General features: G+C 46.9%; 2 protein-coding genes across 3 annotated transcripts in view; one reads left to right on the forward strand and one right to left on the reverse strand.

Annotated features, from left to right (window-relative positions):
* The first annotated feature begins 1,919 nt into the window (after positions 1 to 1,919).
* LOC128304711 (protein phosphatase PHLPP-like protein) lies at positions 1,920 to 16,161 on the forward strand. Its single transcript, XM_053041924.1, has 8 exons — positions 1,920 to 2,549; positions 3,537 to 3,828; positions 3,900 to 4,213; positions 7,649 to 7,950; positions 12,818 to 12,971; positions 13,035 to 13,178; positions 13,251 to 13,404; positions 13,478 to 16,161. Exons 1-8 carry the CDS (start codon positions 1,920 to 1,922, stop codon positions 16,159 to 16,161), a joined length of 4,674 nt encoding a protein of 1,557 aa, XP_052897884.1.
* Positions 16,162 to 16,856: 695 nt separating this feature from the next.
* Positions 16,857 to 20,925, reverse strand: part of LOC128301728 (LIM/homeobox protein Lhx3) — a 40,858-nt gene continuing 36,789 nt past the window's right edge. Inside the window, exons 1-7 of one of the 2 annotated variants that reach the window (XM_053038339.1) lie at positions 20,407 to 20,769; positions 18,945 to 19,119; positions 18,573 to 18,775; positions 18,302 to 18,497; positions 18,073 to 18,227; positions 17,807 to 17,998; positions 16,857 to 17,678 (exon numbers count right to left, since the gene is read on the reverse strand). In XM_053038339.1, coding sequence (XP_052894299.1) covers positions 17,395 to 17,678; positions 17,807 to 17,998; positions 18,073 to 18,227; positions 18,302 to 18,497; positions 18,573 to 18,775; positions 18,945 to 19,119; positions 20,407 to 20,599 — 1,398 coding nt within the window. In that variant the 5' untranslated portion in view covers positions 20,600 to 20,769 and the 3' untranslated portion in view covers positions 16,857 to 17,394. Of the gene's footprint in view, positions 17,679 to 17,806; positions 17,999 to 18,072; positions 18,228 to 18,301; positions 18,498 to 18,572; positions 18,776 to 18,944; positions 19,120 to 20,406; positions 20,770 to 20,925 lie in introns of those variants that run through there. The other variant, XM_053038337.1, reaches the window with a different exon arrangement.

The raw sequence follows: 20,925 nt of genomic DNA on the forward strand, positions 1-20,925 counted from the left end.
ATTTGTATTCTTTGTCTACAAGTTAAAAAAAACGCAGCCTACTGATGTCTAGATACTTGGGATTAATGAATAAAACAGGCTGAGGATTCCTGACAACTGACTGATAAGTTTGTGGTACATGTTGTTAAAGAAGCCTTAGGCATAGACTTAAAGCTGCATGTGCCAGGGTAGCCAAGGGAAACTGAAGATTTAGTGAATTCTGTTGGAATTCTGGACAAGACTCTTACAATTGATGGATTAACAAACGCCACCATTACAAACCAGATGAAGATGAAGCTCTGATCAATCATTCTTCGTGAGTGTTAAAGGATTGTGCCAGAGAAATGGACTCAGATATCTCCATTCTGATCTTTCGAGGATTTCCTCCTGTAGATCCCAAACATCAACCATATGGGGAGGAAAGATTTGGGCTAACGACAACATGAATCTAAAGTTCTATAAGTTGTAAAATGACCTCGTTGAATGTCACATCCTCATGTTATTGTGTTGATATTCGCATTGACACAATAAGGAATCAAGTCCAATGGATTTTTAACATTAATCCTAACTGTTTAATTATTTATTCCTTGCAAAAATCAATAAGTGAACTGTCTGGAATGGGTGGAAATTGAGCTGAAAAACTTGGTAAAAATTTAAAATGTAAAAAACAAATTGGAACTCATAACAATGCTATCTCTAATGATGGTTCATGCTCATAAATGGAACGTTTCTAACAACTTTTTATCATCCCTTTTAATTTGTTGATGAAGAATGATGATGCAACTACAACTACATCTAGATAATGAACCATTCCCATCCAACAAACTATTGAAGTGGTAATTACAAGCCGCATTTTTTACCCCTTAACCCATGAACTCGACAGAACATTTCAACTTCTTCGGTCCACCTTTGCTACCGTGCGGAAAATGGGGCGAAAAGAAAGCACCGAAAACCCACAAGAACCTTCCGAAACAGCCCTTTAACCTAACTTCCTTTTCCTCTCGTTGCGGTTTTTGCACAAAAGTTTTCCTCTTCAATTGTTTGGCTTTGTTTTTGGGACAGGTTGCCTCAGCTCTCGTGGTGGTGCGTATGTGCCCTTGCCGTACTGAGGCTTACCTTCTCACTGTGACCCTACGTGGTGCGCGGTTTTGCACGCACGGTGACGATCGAACTTCAACGCTCATCATTTATATGCCGCTTATGTTGCTAATGCTGCTGCTAACTAGTGGTTTAGCAGGGTTTTTATGATGGTTCGCCATCCAGCTTCGGCCAGAGGGGGGGCTCATGCGGCTTCATGTGGCTTCTGTACGTACAGGTGAAAAGGCAGAGCGGGAACATCTCGTCAATCGCGACGTACACGGTGTGGCGGTGGTCCACAAAGGTCCGGTGCAGGTGAAGCGTGTCGAGTTCTATCGTTGTGTGTGCGAGGGTTATTTTCATAGCTTCAATTTATGCTTCACAGGTCTCTTTCTCTCTGGCTGGGGTCTCTCTGTGTTGCTATCACTTTATTTACCCCTTTTTTATATCCACATGGATCGAAGCACCCCTAACGCGAGGTGTTATGGAAGGTGGCGCTACTGACCGTGGAATTACCACGAGGTACTCCGGCTATGTAGTTCCCTCGCTCTCTCTATCTCTCTCGGAACCCACCGCACAACTTCAGTTTGCACCGAAACTGCGTCACCGAGGCTTGCATTCGCATGCCGTTGGTCCGAGCGTTCGGTTGAAGTTCGAGTTGAAGTTTTCCCGAGTTGAAGGTTCCCTATTTTCCACCGTGACCCAGTGAGTGAGTGACCAGTGGAGTGTGTTTTCACTATGTGCTGTGGTGAGTGGTTGTTCGAGCCCGTTTTCACAATTTCGATAGGAAGCGTAGCCTACTGTGTGATGTGAACGTACCGTGGTTTGTTTTTTCGGGTGGAGAGAAAGTTCTAAATATTGCAATGGTGGTGAGCACTAGCACCCCTATCGGGGGTATCACAAATGGTGGTGGTGTGACCCAAGGGATGGGATCCATCCTGCGCACGTACAAACCCCGTACGCCACGCGGATCCGTGTCCAAGTTCCCCAGTGCCGGTAAGCTCGCGGTGATCAGTGCGGATATTAATTACGAATCCATCCCGGACGATGGCGGTAGTGATGGTAACAACAATCGTCTGCAAAGGGTGCTAGATTACGACGTGACGGATGATGGTGATGGGAAACAGGTGGTAAAGTTCAATGCAGAAGCGCAAGAGTGTGTCAAGTGGCCGGATGGTCTGGAGGAGCGCGTCGATGCGAAGGGTGCGTATAGGTTTGCCGACACGGCGGGTGTGCGTTCTGGTGGTGAGCGGGCTCGGGATGGGTCGGGTTCCGGGTCGTCGTCCGGTGTTATTATCGGGAAACCGGTCAACCTGATGCTGTCGAAGATGTCGCTGCTGTGGAATACGAGCGGCTGGTTGCGGATCTACTGTGGGCCGGACCGTAGCGCGATCAGTGCGGAGGATCGCAGCCGGATGATACATGTGGTCACGACGGCAACCACACTGGACGTGGTGAAAGATATGAACCTGCCGGCTGATTACACTCTATGGGTAAGTTGTTTCTGTAGCGTTTGTACTAAGCATCCCGGGATGCTAGGAGAAAGTGCCGAGCCGGCACTTGGAATGTAATGGAACAGGTGTGGTGAATTGATTAAAATCTCCCGGCCGAATGAAGCAAAAGGCCGTTGCCAGCAACAAAATATTTTGAGTGCCCTTCCACTCTTGTTTTCCGCACGATTAGATGTAGCGGTAGATCTGTTAAGTGTCATTTAGAACTTATCGCAAGGCCATCAGCACACGAAACTGTCTGTATCTCTTGTTAGCAATCGTGAGAATCACGCAGATGCCTATAAACACTGGAACTCTTCTTATTGTATGAGTTCCTCTTTTATTAAATTAGCAGCTAATTATAGTGTGGTCACTATGAAGGCGCGTCGTAATTAACGCAAAGATGTTTAACCCTCACAGATTGATCGTTTTCGTTTAGTGGCCCAGTAGCGTGTGGTTTCGATTCAACCGAACAAAACTATTATGAGCCTTAGCGTTTGGTGGCGTAAAAATATGGTTTTACGAAAGCGGAGTTATGAAATGATTTTACCAATTAATTAGATGTTGGTTTTTGAGGCATTAGGTAACGATGTTTGGCTGGGTTGGGGTGGTGAGCAAACCATAACCGGATCAGTTTGTAACGTCCGTGTGCGGAAGTGTGTCCGTTGCTCTCGCTCTCCTCCTTCTCAATATGCAATATGAAGCTTAACGCAGCTAAAAGAAAGATGAAAAGCGTTGTAAATGCATTTGACAGTACAATACAAATCGTATCTACTAAAACTAGGTGTGTTTGTGTGCGCGAGCTGGAACCTGCGAAGTTCAAGCTCAACGTCGTGTAGGTTCCTGCTTGTTAAAAGTGAAATTAAATCACGCTTGCAATCCGTTCGTTTCCGGTGCATTTTCTTCCCCAAAGATGCATCCCCCACCCCAATCAGGGGGACGTTTCTGTGACTGCACTTTAACACTTTCTTTCTCCACACCTATCCGCAGGTACAGATCGGCGGTGGACGGACGAGACGGTTGGAGGAAAACGAGTACCCACTGTTGGTGCAGGAGGAATTCTTGAAGTCGCTCGGCTACTTTGACGAATCGCGCCGGGCCCGGCTCGGTATCGATCCGGAGCTGAAGTATCTGATCCGGTTTCACATCGGCCCGGCCGAGATACCGATGTGCAAGGGTGTGCTGCGTTCGGGCACGGTCGAGCTGCTCAAAGGGTTAATGTTTCCGCAGTGGCGCCGCCGTCATCTGGCGATCGTTGGCAGCAAGCTGATCCTCTACCATGGTGAGTGTGTGAGAGTTGCCTGTTTGGTGGAGTTCTTCTGATTGTTTGTTTGTTTTTTTGGTTTAATTTAGGCAACTCTACCTTTGCCCCGGAAGTGTACGAGCTGGCCGGTGCGAATGTGTTCGAGCACGCACCGTGCGACAACCGGCTGATGATCAAGATCGTGCCGAAGTGCGGCAGTGCGTCCAGTGCGCGCGACAGTCTCGACCGTGATTCGTCCCTTACCAGCGTGGAGTTTATCGATTGTTCCGGTACGGTTGGTGTGTATCCCGGATCGGCGATGGCCACGACCAACCCGGCAACGGCAGCCGAGCGGGAAACGGTACTGTTTCTGGGCTTCCGCGAGTCTTGGGAGCGTGACCAGTGGAGTGTCTGGCTGTCGGTGGTAAGTTTCGTTCACGGCTCGAAGGGCCGCAAAGGCTTTTGCGTTCCATTCGAGCGGTTCCTGAGGGAAGATATACATTCATTAGTGGTCGTTTTAAGGGATCTTCGGAAAAGAAAACCAGTTCCAGCAATGGATGCGTTCTAGAGTCTGAACGAAGAGCCTCCAAGAGAGCGTCAGTATTTGGAAGGTCGCACTGAACCATTTCCTGTAGCCATGCGTTTCGGATCGATGCCTTTTGCCTAATTCGCCAATCGTTCTGATGTGCAATTTGGGCTCAGAGTAGGGAGGGTAAATAAGGCATTATACAAAACAAACGATGCAATCTTCCTCGCAAGAACGCAGACGTACGGTGCAATCGGGTTTCGTGTGCCTTCCGGAGCGATTTCACTGAAGCGAGGGTGAGCGTGAGGGTTAATCACGCTACGTTTGCGTTTACTTTTGCTATTGAGCAAAAAATAATAGCACTAATGGCGTAAGTTGGGTAAATGGATTTTGCAAAACAACTTGATTGCATTCGCTACATCGATCGAGATGCATTCCTAAGGGAAACCGGAGCTCAATGGAGGGAAAAATAGCGAAAAACAGCAGAAAAAAATATGTTTATAACCGAGAAGCTAAGAGAGGATATTCAAGAAACAAAATGAACACATGTAAAGCATTCTTTTTTTGGAGGGGCTGAAGCAGCCTTCTGTTCACAGGCTTGTAGTGCATCGCGTAGTTACGTTGAGTTCCTATGGGAGGGTAGCGCACTCAAGTGATTTCAATGCGCGCTAAGCTGCAGGCTGCATTGTTATCAATTTATTTTGCATGCATTTGTGTGTTCGTCGCAAACAAAACTGAACTGCACACAACATATCGAAATGAGTGGTAATTAGAGCTACATTATACTAACATTGTTCGTTTTAGGCAGTTAACCATTAATTGAATCTTCAAAAGGCGCACCGTTTTGCACAAATTGGAATGTTAAACTGGAAATGGAGGCATCGTAAAGTCTTCAGCCAAGATCAGCCAAGATCTTCCAACCGATCGAGGAAAATGCACAAACAAAGAAATATTACTGTTGAACGCTATGCCAAGTGAATCACTACCGGTTCCGAGACGCGCCTATAAAGATTGAAACAAACGAAAAGCGCCCACAACGTCCGTTGGAATACAGTTTGAACAGCGTTAGATACGCTTGGAAGCATCACCCCACGATCTGCCCCTTAACTGGGGTGAATCATTAAGCTCCAGTTGATCCTGAACCGTGACGTTTTGTTTTGTGCTGCCCTTTTTTTTGCCAGCGTTTGAAGACGATCGTGATGAGCAGTTTTCATCGCGTTTCGCTCCCACTTTGCGAAGGACCAATTTTCCACCAGCTCACAATGAAAGTAAAACTTTAGTCCACGTCGCGTGTCTTCCCCCTGTTTTCGGCTTCCTCCCACATCATGATCGCGGGTCAAAAAAGAAAAACCGCAAAAACCCGCGAGAGACTTGTAGCTGGATTTAAAAACTCAAAAACTACCTGCCTTCGACCTAAGCATTTCCCCTGTTAGCGGAAATGGAAATGAATCAAACGGACATTTCACTCTTTCGGCCCGGTCCACGGGGGGGAGGATTGAGTGTAAGTTTTTCCAACCGCTGTCCGCGATGCGTGACGAGGGGTCCAACTGAATCGATGCCGTGCTGTGCCGTGGGGTGATTGTGTCATAAGATGTGAAGCGCATGATACGCATGTTCGGCCTTCGGACATTGCGGTTCCGAAACAGTCCAAGCCACCCTGTGCGGGTTGTAAATTGAATAACTACAAACGCATGGCGGCGATCATCATCTTCTGCGCAATCGAAACGGTTGTATTTGTAACCAGAAAATCCATCTTGTCACCGCACGACCATCGGGCTTGGTTTGACAAATCTGCCGGAAGATTTGCTTTTCGATGGAGTGTCTTTTTTTAACGACGACTTGGGTGGGTGGTTTTGTTTCGCAAAATTTTCCCGTATGTGGCCGAAGCTTTTTGTTGAAGCGCATGGAAGATGTTAACGAACCGAGAAATATAGCAAATCAGCATTGCGTAAGGGTTTGTCACAGCAATTAATCTACGTTGTCAACAATTTCGTATCGTGTTGTACATGCCTTGCAAAGACACATCCGGCTTGGAAGTTTTTAAACATCAGTTGCCAGGCATTTTGGGAAGAGAAGCAAAATGCGTTGTGGTAGAAGTGTGTCCTTTTCTTTGCGGGCGGTTAGGCTTCGATGAGTTTGGCTGCTGCTCAAAGTAGCGTGGCCGGTCAGGGCGCATGCATGCCGCACTAATTAGTGAGCGCTGTGGTTACAACATACTGTGTGCATATGAATATGTTGACATGTAATGAAGGAATGTGAAGTAGGTACGCTGAAAACGTAGTTGAGAAATTGCGTTTGTGTAGGAGAATCTTGACCTGAATAGAGAGTGAGGTTTTTGGAGGCGACTTAAGAGATTCTTTCGTTTCTTGAAAGAATTGCCATAAAAGCCTTGATTAAGGAACTCTTTTATAATTTGAAAAAAAAAAATGACATCCTATAAACAGCAATTGGAAGATATAGGAAGTCGGAAAATCGCGATTGCTCCGCATTGTCTAAGTCGAGTTGTAACTTCCTGAAATCATCGCTCAAACCGCCGATTTAAAAGACAGACAACCGTGTTAGAAAGTCAACAAACCATTACTTCCCGAGTGAAGATGGCTTGGTGCTTACGATTGTGGCACGTGTGCGATAGCATACATCGGCGATGCGATGTCTTCTTTCACTTCCTTTCGAGCCACACACGATTCGGAAGTAGTTCCAGTTCACCCACACCTGTACCCATACACTGCTGTCATCGGGCAGGAAAACGGTCCTGGAGTAGAGCTTAGATTCGAAATAATTTTATGTAATCACGTGTACCGTACACATAAGTGGTTGGCACGGCTGCGTTGCCACCTAGTTGCGCGCCAACCGTGGCGGGTGTGTGTATGTCCCCAGTCCCATCCTCCTGAACTCTTTCTGTGACAGTGAGGTCGGTGTTCTAGTCCAGTTGCCAACGGGCATTAGTCGGTGTAGGACGTTCTTTTGCTGCGTCGAGCTCAACACTGATTTTGTGACGTGTGTTCAGGGGTGTTGGGTGACTGTTTGATTTCTTCGGTTGTTTTAATGACATGGTACTGAGCAAGTGTATTATTAAGACGATGGGCGATGGCACGTCCAGTTTGAAGTCCAACAAAAGTCGTGTGACGTTCTCGGACGTCGAAGCGATCGAGCTGGATTCGTTGGAAATAGAGTTTGATAAGTTGAATCGAATTCCCGATGGTGGAGGTGTTGATGCAGTGAGTGCGTGCATTCACAGCCAACTGCATGTTAGTGTCGTTTGTGATAAGTGGAAAAGTTTCACCAAGTGTAAACTGTAGCGTTGCCAGTGCTAATACCGTTCGCATTTTACAGGATGTACCGGACCGGAGCAACAGCCAACGGTTGGATTTGGATGATTCCGGGCTGCAACAGATACCGGACGTCTTTCTGCAGGCGCCGACCGCCGTCGAGGAATTGCTGGCCGGACGCAACAAGCTGCAAGAGATTGCGCTACGTGCGTTGGGCCAGTTTGCGTACCTGAAGGTGTTGCGTTTGAACGGGAATGCGCTGAAAGAATTTCCGGACAGTTTGTACAGTTTGCGGAGTTTGCGGCTGTTGGATTTGAGCGAGAACGAAATACGCAAGCTGCCGGATAGCATTAGTGCACTCAAAAGGTAAGTCAAACAGGATTCATTTTGAAAATCATAGAAAAACATCGCGGTGTGTTTGTTCTTCTAGTGTGATTGATATTACTTAGCTTATCCGGTAATTTCACGTAGTTAATAATTTCTAATGTCCCATTTTCCTTAAACACAACAGAAAACACAGTTAGAGCTTCAATCTACCTTTACATTTTAAACCAAAACACAACGCACTGTTTGAAACCGTCATTTGAAACTTATCGTTTCTACGACGTACGATGTTTTTCGTATACGCCGCAAGGTATGCAATTCGCATACACAGTGTAGTCGCAGGCGCGCACGTGGTTGCAGTTTGAAAAAGGCGAAACGGCGGTTAATCAACGATTTCGATTGCAGTTTTAAATCTGGTTTAAACAACACAAACGATCGTTGCTTTTACAGTTGTTTAAATATCAAGTGCTCTTTGTGTAGCACTTCTATAAACATGTCTGTTTTTGTTGTATATTTTTAAAATAATTATTTGAAGAGTTTCAGTGCATTTGCAAGCATTAAATGTGATTCTTTTTTACTTAAAAAGGGAAAGTGTTTTTTTGCTTACAGCAGCTCACATTTAAAATTGTTGTTTGTTTCTTACCGCATGTATGGGTCAACATACCTCTAGTGTGCAGAGAATACCACCGGAAATGTCTATCAAACCGAAGATGATCTACGTGCTGTTGCGCGTACGAAAATCATTCCACACTGGCTGACGTCAGCGTGCCGAAGGGGCATATATAGGTTGCCGTTGCGTTAAGGATGTATCATAATGAGTTCGGTAGGAAAGACAACCGGGCGATACTCATCAGCCACCGGATGAGTGGAATTTCCATCTCGTCACACTAACGACCGAAGCTACCGCACAGTGTCGGTTCAAGGAGAGTAGCGCTACCAACCAGCACTTACCCGTTTCTGATACGAATCTGGTGCCCGAGTGCGTTTTGTCTCGGGGAATTGTGACGGCAAAGGCGTTTTAGGATATGAGTGGATTAAAAGCACTAATGTACTGTTTTGTGTTGTACCACCGCGCGAAAGCTATGCCGAAAACACAATCACACTCTCGCGCGGCAAGTCAAGTGTCAGCTCCAAGGGTACGACCGTACGACCGGAGCATCTTAATGGTAAATGAATTAATTACGCATGCATGCGCGAAGCATACCAGTTGGTTCTGCTTGAAGAATCACTACCAAACTAGCCGTGGTGCTTGTTTTGCCGTGACCTATCCATACCACATGCGTGGTTCCCATATGATGCCGTTCTTACTACGCCAAATCGTCAAAATAAGCAAGAGAAATCCACGAAACGCCACTAAAAACACATCGTTCTACCGTTTTTAACGTGGCCTAAGCCATTATAAGCGTCGATGTGACATCGATTTCTTCGCAAGGTTCTATTCTATGTTGCTCGTATGTGCCGAATGTGCGCAGACTTCCGGTGGTTGTGCACTGAAGCGGATACTGAAAAATTAGTCACTTAAAAAGAAGCAAAAATACAGCTCCGTCAAGTCATCCCTTCATTGCTTGGTGTGTAATGTTTTGTCCCTGTGTGCACTATGTTTATTTCTGTGTGTGTGTGTGTGTGTTTGTGTTTTGTTGGAAGCATCTCCAACAGCGTAGGTCAAGCTTGAAAGCGGCACACGGCATAAGGTAGCGAGGAAGGTTTCACCCAAGTGTTCGTTTTTGTGCTGGCTGCACCGCTCCGGAGGAGTCCGAAGAAGTAGCCGACGTTTTTCCTTTCGAACCATCCCCGTGGCGTGGTAGTTTGTGAAGTTAGTCAATCGTGAACATGTGCGGTGCTTGGCGTGCTTTAGTGGCTTTGTGTTCAGTTTTACACGAAGTTTGCTCCACGCTGGAGGTGTATGTTTGGCGTCGATAGTTACGGTGAACAGTGAAAGAAAGTGTTTGTTTTGCTATTTGGAGCATTAAAATTTGTGCATTCTAGAAGTCGGAATTATCATCAGCAAATGCCCATAAATGTCACACAGTGCGTGTTACTACAGGGTGACGGTTGCTTAGAAGACTGAAGATATATCTTATGGTGAGCATGCGAGCATAAGCGAGGAGAGAGTGATCTAAGTAAGCGTGGTACAGAGAAGCTTCGAACACCCTGTTTTGGAAGGATGCTGTCTGTTGTTTCGTTCGATGGTGCAATGTTGGCTGTCGGGTGATTGTGTGTGAAGTGAAATGTGCAGGGAAGCGAAAAAACGAGGTGTGAATTTCGAAACATCCCGTGAGCCCGTGGGGGCGTGAAGATTTTTCACCGCTGATTCAGTTTATTGACCATCGGAGTAAGCTACCTCGCCAGTAGCACCAGCACTGCGAAGAGACCTTCGATCGTGGTGTGACGACCCGCCCGCTAAGGTGCACCCAATTGTGCAATAGAACGGTACAAACGATTTCAATGCCCGTCGAAGCGAGAAACCAAGAAGTTTGATTTTAAAGTTGCAAACTAAGGCAGACGAGTGTTTAATTGCGCGTCTGTTGCTATTTGAACTGCCTACAAGAGTGAATTGTGAAGTGCAATTAATAAGAGGTACGAAAAAGCTGTTGCCATTCTGTGCCAAGTGAGGGGTGCATTTTGTTGCATTTGGTATGCCTATCTCATTGTGTGTTTATGTGTTGAGTCGTATATGGGAATACTTTTACCATTTCACTGATTTCTACTGATTCAGGTCCCCGTGCTATCCGTTGACCGTGACGTACGTTTTAGCGGCATCGAGCTTCGTGGTCGCCACTGACATTCGCACCCAGTCCGGGCTGTTGGTACACCGTTTCGTAAAGCTATCTACTGTATATGGCAAGGACGGGAGGTCGAAAACGAAATGAGAAAGGGAAAACTGACCCAAGAGATAGTGTGCCGATACGCTGGAAAATCTTTATCGATGCGAATAATCACTCACATCGTTGGTGTGTGGTTATTGGATCATTTTTTTTTGTTTCGTTCATAATTGCAACTTTCCGTTCCACAGCAGATGGTCGATAGTGTCCACTGCTTTATTGCATATAAGATGGGTTATGGACATGTTTATGGCCATTTTGTTGGATATTTTGATGGTGGATAATAGTGGGCCATTTTGGCGGGTTAGTTGGAGGTTGGAGGATGGTTTAATTAGTGTTCCAACATCGCCACTAGACGTTTGAAAATATGGAAAAATTATCCAAATAGCGTAAAAATGAAATAATACATTAGTCTAATAGGGGAAATGACTGGCTCGAAGCAGTTAAATAGGATTATCATTTAATTATTATCCAATTTTTATTTTTATTTTTCATAATAGAATTAATTATACATCTGAATGAATGCATAGGATATATCTGAATGAATGCAGAAATAGTGTACGACATATTATTCAATGACTTACTGTGCTTTAGCAGGCCTTTTTGATTTTTTTTTTAAAGATGATATTTTTTAATGGTTGGATTTTTTTTATTTTCTTTAAAAAGGATTTAAAATCCTCCAACGCATCGAGATTTTTTTATTTTATTTTCATGAATTCGGGCAAAACCAAACAGACATAAAAAAGTCTTAAAAGAATAAAAAAACCATACGAAAAGCTAGCGCTCATGTATGCGAACAAATTGAAACCTATCCAAACAGTGGGAAAGGGATGGCCCATGCCCTCCAGCAAAACAACGGGTGGAATTCATTAGTTACACTAAGCTGACTTCTTCTTTAAGCGATAAGAATGTTCAGCCTAGCTTTGTTGTCTTTCAGTTCACATTAGCTGGCACCGCGTTAGCAGAATGTACTATAAGTAAAATGGATGTCATTTCGTTGTGCTACTACTTGCAGCCAGTACCTTGTGACCTAAATTAAGCTATGCAAACCCGATGCGTCTCTTATGTTAGCTGTCCACTTACCTGCTTTTACTATCACTTTGAATGCCTATGAGAGTGTAAAAAACAACCATTTAGATGGCAAACAAATCGAACGGGCGGATTCACGAATTAACGGCGCACTGTTGAGTAACGGCGCAGCTTACCGAAAGGAGAATGGGTTCATGAAAACCAAATACCAGCGCATTAAAAAAAACGCGCCACACATAAGCGAAATAAAAAAGAAGGTACACGCGGAAAATCGTGGCCCCACGCACGCAACTCTCCGCTGCAGTCTTACGTCTTGCGATGCACCCGAAACTGGTGAGGGTGAGGTGAGCTTTTTCGAGAGGTTGTACCATTTTGCTGGTGTATTAAGCGGACCCAACCTACGGAGAACTTTTTCCACCAGCTGGTGGAGTTTAGCCCGAGGGTGCTGGAGACCGGAGATCTATTGTTTATGGTCACGGAAGCGCATCAGCATTGATTGAAACTGATCTGCTAGTAGGAGCAATAGCGGTGTGCTAGAAGACGGTTGGGTTTTTTTTTGTCTTGTGTTGAAGACGATCGTATGAAGCGATCGCCCCGAACGAGTATGGTTTGCTGCGAGTGATCCAGAAAACACGGGCATCGCTTGTAAAATTATGACCTGATGTGAAGTGATCACGCAAAATGATTGAGATACATTCTCACTGTGCGGTTGGAAAAGAAAGTGAAATCCATCACCAGTTGTTTGGGGGAGAAAACACCCGTCTGGCGGCCCGTTGATCCGTAAGTGAGGCATGAAATGTGGTCGGTTTCTTCTGGCCAGTTTCTGCTGGTTACTTATCTCATTTACATAACGACGCCGGCAGCGAACCGAAACGAACTCTTCGTAGGTGACTCTTTTTTTCGATTGAGCAAGATCTTGCGTGTCTCATGGACATGTAGGCTCCGATTGGGGGTCTTAGCCGATTGGGGAACTGCATTTAAGGGACATGACGAAATACCTGAAAAAATGAATTATAGTTCGATGTTGGCTTACCATCTCGGATTTTATCTCGTTACAGCTTGGAAGAGTTTACAGTCGAAAGGAATGAGCTGCGCGAACTTCCCGACAGCCTGAAAGGACTCTCGAGCTTAAGAATCTTGAATGCGGCCTACAACCAACTGGAACAGCTACCATCCTTCATGGTGAACAACATGCGCTCGATGACTCTGTTTGTACGTAAAGGATTCTAGTGGCTCTAGTGGCGAAGTTTCTGTAATGTGCTCTTTTCATTTCAGCAACGAAACGACTCACTTCGAAATGGACATCTGCAGCAACGGGATGCGTCCCAGAAGAGCGAGGAGAAGCCCGACATACCGCTGACAAAGGTGAATCTGCGAGGGAATCAACTGAAAGGAAGCATTATTCTTGGAAACTATGGAGTAAGTGGCGTGACTGTAGATGTCACTTTCAAATGATGTGCTCAATACCTTGAATTTCCATTCCCAATGTAGCTCTTAACGCAGCTAGATGTCAGTGAAAATTCGATCGAGGTTATGGATCTGTCGGCGCTGGACAAACTGGAAACGATCCAATGCTGCCGGAACAGTTTGCGTGAGCTAACACTAAGCGGGCGGAATCTTCACTCGTTGATAGCGGGCAATAATAGTATGTGGATGAGCTGAGACGTACTCCTATGAATTGTTGCATTACTTATTATTTCCCCGATTTTTCGCCGTAGATCTTACCAAAATATCCGTCCGAGCGACACCAACCAACCTGAAGCACATGGACCTTAGCTTCAACTGTCTGCAGGAACTGCCCGATTGGTTGGTCGGTTGTCACCAGCTAAGAACGCTGTACGCGAACAACAATCAGATCCACACGATATCGGAACATCTGCTGAACAACGAGCATGCGACGATTCAGACATTGCACCTAGCGTACAACCGGTTGACCAGCTTTCCGCCGATGGTGAAACGGAAACTTCCCCTGCAGAAACTCTACCTGCAGTGCAATCTGATTGAGGATCTGCCCGAGAACTTCTTCATCGCGTGCGAGCGCTTGACGATCTTGAATGTGTCGAGCAACAAGTTGATGACGTTACCGATTATTTTCGGTTCCAGCTGTAGTTTGGAGCGGCTGTATGCTACCAACAACTCGCTCACCGATCGTGTGCTGGACTCGTTGATCTGTTTGCCGCGTTTGAGGGTGCTCCACTTGGGGTACAATCTGCTCACGACCATGCCCGAAACGTGCATTAGCTGTTGGGGTGATCTGGAGGAGTTGGTGATATCGGGTAACAAGCTGCGCCATCTACCGGAAAACCTTGCCAACATGGCAAACTTGAGGGTGCTGCGGGTCCATTCGAACCAGCTCCAATCGGTACCGAGTTTGGGTAGGACGATAACGCTCCGGGTGTTGGATCTTGCTCACAATCAGCTGGACAAGGTGAACATTGCGTCGTTGGTGCCGCGCAATCTGCAGTTCCTGGATCTGTCGGGCAACCGGCAGCTGCAGGTGGATGCACAACAACTACAGGCTTGTAGAACACAGCGCCCGATGGCACTGGTGGATGTGTCGGGAAAGAACCGGCCCTCACTCCCGACGGCACCATTACCGTACCAGGAGCACGAAGATTACGAGCCCTGCTGGAAGGTGGGATTCGCCGAGACGAGCGGTTGTCTGCCCAAGCTGTGTATTGCACAACTTCGACTGCCTGCATTTTGCAACTCCGAGGGTCTTTTTGGACTGTTTGATGGTGAGTCGGGCAATGGTGTACCGAACCTTTTGGTGAAGGCAATCCCGAAGATACTGCTTGAGGAGCGAACTGTGAAGGAAACGGCAAACGACTACATGAAGTACACGCTGCTGTCGGCACATCGCGAGCTGAAACAACGTGGCCAGCAGGAAGCCGTGAACGTTACACTTTGTCACATCGCCCGCAGTCGACTTCCCACGGAAGCGATGAGCTATCTTCCCCAGACGGTAGCTAGTGGACGGAAGTTCATCCTTCGTGTAGCGACCGTTGGCGAGAGCTCGGCCGTGCTGATCAAGCACAATCGGTGTGTTCTGCTGAACAAAGGAAGTCCGGCGAGAAAGCTGGGACTAAGTGCAAACTTCCCCGTGACGGTGCCGGATCCGGAGGTGCAGGAGGTGGTACTGAGCGATGCGGACGAGTATCTGGTGCTGGGGAATCGGAAGCTTTGGGAGGTGATCACGATGGAAACGGTTGCGGAGGAGATACGCAAGGAGGAAAACATATTGCTAGCGGCAAAGCGTGTACAGGACATTGCCCAGAGCTATGGGGCGGAGGAGAATCTCAGTGTGATGATCGTGCGGTTCAACAATCTCGGCACAGACGTTGATTTCTTGATGCGCGAACTGCGTCAAACGATCCGCAAGAAACCGACCCTGATTCAGGGTGGCACCGGCGTGATATCGGGGTTTTGTAAGTGTGGCTGTTGCTGCGAGACGAACAATAGTTGTTGTCACTCGGCGGCAGCCGTTCAGTTTGTGCGCCATCCCTCGGGAAGGAGCGATCGTTCATCGCCCAGTGGCCAGAGCGATCAGACGAGTGGCAGTGAAACGGTCACCCTGCACGGATTACCCCGCACGAAGGCTTCGGATGTGGTTGGAAGTGGTTCGGTGGTTAGTCGACGGCCTAACGCTACCTACCTGGCGAACGAACGACGCAGCCTGCGCGGTGGAGTGGTACGGGCCGTTCGGGCTAAAATCGAGGAGGAGAAAGAAAAGGAAGGCATGGACGAGTCCGATTCGGCCATGTCGGAGGAACAGTTCAAGTGTTGGGAGTACATGCTCGAACAGAACACGCAGCTGCTATTCGACAAGGAGCTCAACACCATTTCGCGGGGATTTGTCGCGAAACGGACCGGAACGGTCGGGAATGGAATGTCCGAAACCGGTACCAACTCGTCCGGATCTTCCGGTTCCGGTGCAAGCAATCTTACAAAGTTGCAGTTGAAGAACCTCTCCACAAGTTCACCCCAGCTGGCGCAACTCGAAAGCGACAGTGGGCTAAACTCCTCGCTGGCCAGTGGCTATAGTGGCACGATGATGACAACAGCCCGTGCGACTCCCTTCCTTTCGAAACAGTTCGGATCGACGCGATCCTTTCATCCGACCTCCTCGCAAAGTTACTTTAAACCGATTCAGTACAACACACCCGCCCACGGAGGAGCTTCCCGCCCGAGGCCTATTAACACCGGCCCGAATGCGGCTTACTTCGGATCGCTACAACGGTTGATGCCCTACAATCTTGAGTACGATGCAGCTACCGTACAGGATCGGTACGGTTCGAATGGGAACATTCTCGAACGGGACAGCACACTCGAGCTGGACACGATAGATCCGGATGGTGGCCGAATGCGACAGTACTGGGGCGTTGCTACGACGGAACTGTAAATAGTTACCCCATTCGGACGCATATTCGAGAGTATTCGCAGCAAGCAAAAATAACGCAACAGGAAACGTGTAAATCGCACGGCTTCCGGAGCACCCGGAGTTTATTCCGAAAGCTCGGAATTGGGCACGTGCGCGCTGTTGTATTTTGTTCACGATCGATCCTTGCCTTTGTTTTGTTTGTAGCAATAAATTAAATATATATGTACACATTTGAATAGGATACCGGATACCGGAGTGGGTTTGTGTTTTGTGTTCCGTCCCTCGCACGTTACGGTGCCCGCTAATTGGTTAGTAGCTGTAGATGTTTGCTTTGTATGAATGTATATAGCTATAATAGTGCAGAAGGTCGTCAGTTCTCCACCGGATGAGGTCGTCCCTGTGGTCAGAGAACTGTACTTTCGCTAACGCTCCGTTTCCTTCCTTGTCCAGGCATCGGATTCCTTCCGCTCTTGCCACTACGTATTGGTCAACTTTGGAGTGCGCGACACTACCTTACATCCGACATCTTACCTATTACACTTTAGCATCTCCGATCCCGAGCCTCCCTTAATGCAAAGAATCATCGCCTGTTTTTTGATTTTGTTGTGTCTCCAAAAGATGGCCCGACTAAATGGCTTTCCAGAGATGTGGGTTTCTTCGCACTGCGCTACAAAAAAAAAACGAAACAGCTTCACAAGGAACGAACATTTGTGGGGGACGCATTCGGACCTAACACAGTGGCCGGGTCTGTACCAATACCGAACCGGACATGTTTTACGTATGGGATTGGACTATCGCACTTCGCTTCGCTTACCGCTGCCGGGTGTCGGCCAGCAACGCGCTAATGCTCTCTAACTATCGGTGTCCAAGACGACTAGCACCGGATGATTTATGGGTATTTTTGTTCTCTTACATTACGTTACACGGTCCGCCTCACACATTCTCTACGACTAGTTCTACACTCATTAAAGACTGCAATGTACTCGCTATGGTTGATTGTTTTGTTGGTGCGTAAGGGGGGGGGGGGAATGCTTTACAAAGGAAGTACAACCCAACGCATGAATCCTTCCCAACCGGCCCCGGGTATGGCACATTCGATTACCACAGAACTACACGGGAATGACACAAAATGGGAAACATTTTTGGTTTTTTGGTTTTTTGCAAACGTATCCGAACGTGACTCGCGGTGCTCGTGAACTAGTGCAAACTACTGCGCAGCGGCCAATGCTTCGCCGGTACTCCTTTGCGCCTGCATCAGTAGTGCAGGGCGGACGTTCCATTCTGGGTCGGCTGCTGACCGATCACCCCGACGAGCGAGGGTGGCTGTGGTGGCGGTTGCACGGAGGTTGGTGCCGCCGGTGCCCCGGCAGCTGGAAGCTGCGTTTGCGGTGGCGGACAATCACCGAGCCAGGAGTCGGGACTCGGCGGGAAGTCGGGATAGCCGTGCGCGGGACTAGAATCGTTGCTGAGGTCCGACACTGCGCTACCGTGCAGCCCAGGGCGGCGAGCACCAGGGTGCATCGAGCTTAGTGGTTGACCTGCGGAAAGCGCATGATTGGACGAAAGGAAACAAAAAAATGGATCTCCGTTAGCGAACCGACTACCAGACAGTGCAAACGGTGGGATTTGGGGGTCGGTTGGGTTTGCATTGGAAATACTTACTCACCTAGTGGCGTGTAGACGATATTGTCCGGGTAGGAACCGTACGGGTGGCCGGGTCCCATGGGCGGAGGCGAGTGGCTGGAAAGGTACGGCGGGGGACTTCCGTTGCCGTGTATGTAAGACCCTCGGGCACTGTGCGGTGACGCACCGTCCTCCAGGCCCATATTGGACGTACTGTAGCTATCGTTGCTGAGGTCTGAAATGGAGTTCGTTGAAGTTGTGCGCGTTAGAATTGAAGACGCTCGTAAGGAAACCCCACAACAAGCTTACCGTGATGACTGAAACTATCCAGATCGATCTTCAGCTCATCCTTGTCGAGCAGCTTATCGTGCCGGCTGGGCGAGGACGTTCCCTTCATTGACCGGAAGTACTGACTCCATCGGGTGCGGCCAGCATCCTTTTTCAGCCGCTTCTCTTTTGCTCGTCTGTGAAGAGTGGAAGTGAAAGGATATTTGTCAAGCGGCCACCATGAGAAGGGAATGCTTCGACGGTAACCTACCTGTTCTGAAACCACACTTGCACGACGCGCATGTCTAGCCCGGTGTCCTGCGAAAGCTGTTCCCGGACGTGGCGCGCTGGCTTTGGACTGCTGTTGTAGGCGCTTTTCAAGGTCTCCAACTGCTTGGCGGTGATGGTGGTTCTCGGTCGCTTGTTCGATGATTCCCCATCGAGAGAACCATCGGAGAGGTAAAGACCTATCGATAAAGCATGATGGTGGCGGTGTAAGTATGATCAACTTCGTCACCAGCCTGATTGCGGTAACAACCCACCTTTAGCCTTAGCTGCCTCGTAATCTGGTTTACAGATCAGCTTACAGTCTTCCATCAGGTAGAACTCGTCGCCCGTGTTGAGCTGCCGGGAGCACATCGAACACATGAAACACTGCAGATGGTACACGTTGTCCTGCGCCCGTCGGACCACCTGCGTCGGCGGTATGCCGAGATCACACGCGGCACATTTCGTCCCGTAACGCCTGTCGGACCAGCAAAGGGAAGCGACACGGACAACAAACATAGATTAACACATAAACAATCCGCACGGTTTGAGAACCTCCATTCAACACACGCCACCGAACGCGCGGTACACGGGATTTGGGCATCTCCGCAACTGGCCGGCTGTTACGCCGTACTTTAAATACTTACTTGAAGAAATCATCCTTGCAGAACAGTTGACCGTTGCGGGCGAAACACTTTTCGTTCAGCTGTATCCGACACTCGCTGCACTGGAGACATTTGGCGTGCCACGTACGGTCCGACACCTTTAGGATGAAGCGATCCAGGATGAGTTCGTGACAGCCGCCACATTTTGGAATGGTTGCTGTAGGAAGAAAAGAATCAATTGAAACTTCTTGTTAGCAAGCATAATAATAAAAGCTGAAGAATGTGTAAAGAATTTGAGATTTTTATAAACTCAGGAGTAATGGTTTTAGCATAATATTTGCAAGATTAGGCAAGATCACACCACACTGCAGGATTACGTAAGGCACGTAGTCTCTATAGACTCACACAACAATTGCAATGCAGGATTACTTGCATTTGTTGGGATTCTAGTAAAACACGCCTAAATGTATGCAATAATCTATTTTAATAATCAATTACCCGTCGATACCATTAGGGCTTGGTCGATCATTTAAATAAGACCAAAGAATATCAAATCCTTTCTAGTACCATCCAGTACACCGACGGTGTGTGGAACAAAATATTTTGCATACATTCAGGCGTCGAGATAATCGCATCGGATTTAGCAACAACGAGAGCTCCAAAAAGTATGCAATGTGCATGCTTGAAACATGCTCCTAAAGTTATGTAATTTTGTCGTGGCAGCAAGTATTTTACCTTCGTTACACATTTTTATCGTTTTATTAAAACACTATAAACAGATAAAATTTAGTAACAAAGGTAAAAAAAAAACCAAAAAGCCAAATTTAATTGTCAACTATAGTTTTTGTTGTCATTCTTGTAAATGACTATTTTAAAATCCGATGGATTTTAAACTGTTTTCAAACTGTTATGTAAATGCCTGTAATGTCTGTAAAACCTTGCGCTCTTTGCTGAGGACAAATTTTGGCGAAACTGGCAAAAGCAACCAGCAATATTTTCACAAAATTGTAGGAAAACTGTGGCTTTTGTATAGAGTAACTATATTGCTGGAACATTTTTAAGTTTAAGATTGGAGATTTTTGTGAACTCTTCTGCTAGAAATACGGTTTAGAACTTAATGTTTCAACATAAACGACAAAACTATTCTCAACTGAAAACACCCAGCACATAGTTAGCAAAAACAGCTTTTTGAATTACTCCTTTTATATTTTATCTTTTATCATGGTTTCCATCATTTGTTAAAAGGCGAATATCCGCCAATAGGTTCAAAATCTCTATAAAATGAATAAAAAATGCACATTATTTTAACTAGGAGATATAAAGTAACTCAACCCCATCCTGCTTTAATCGAGATCTTTTTTCACTTTAATTTTTATTCCCCATTCCCCAACTTTGGAATAATACTCTCACTGGGCCAAACATTGATCGTTCCTCATACTTGTTTGGTTCATATTTCACATTAAAAATCCTCCACGGAACACGCTGGTCCGGCGCAAACACTTACACAGCAAAACTTCCGGTAATTCGTCGAGATTAATCGGTGGTACGCGATAATCCGGACTGCGGGGGCGCTGCTGATCCTTCTTGATATCCTCCACATTGTTGTTGTTATTATTGTTGTTGTTGTTATTATTTACACCATTGCCCAAACCGCACAAGTAGTCGCCGGTGTTCATCATCAGCTTTAACATTTCCATCGTGAATTCTTTTCGTTTCTGCCTTGTGATTGCAGTTTAAACACCACTCACTCTCACCACCTTTAACTCGTGTGCAGCAATTTTCATTTACGGCCACATATCACCATCTAGCACGGTAAGGTGACCTTACTGCGGTGCGGTGTAGACGATGGGTTTAAGGTCATTTATGGTGTCATGTTGTTCGGATAAAGCACTCGGACAAGCTAAACACAATTTCATCGTTAATCCATATTAACTAACGGGATGCATCATCACGTTGCTTATCGATTTCCTTTCCGCTTTCTCGTACAATATCGTGATGCTAATGCGGCAGGAAAATCGACTAT

This window comes from Anopheles moucheti, chromosome 3 (assembly GCF_943734755.1).
Source record: "Anopheles moucheti chromosome 3, idAnoMoucSN_F20_07, whole genome shotgun sequence".
NCBI lineage: Eukaryota > Metazoa > Arthropoda > Insecta > Diptera > Culicidae > Anopheles > Anopheles moucheti.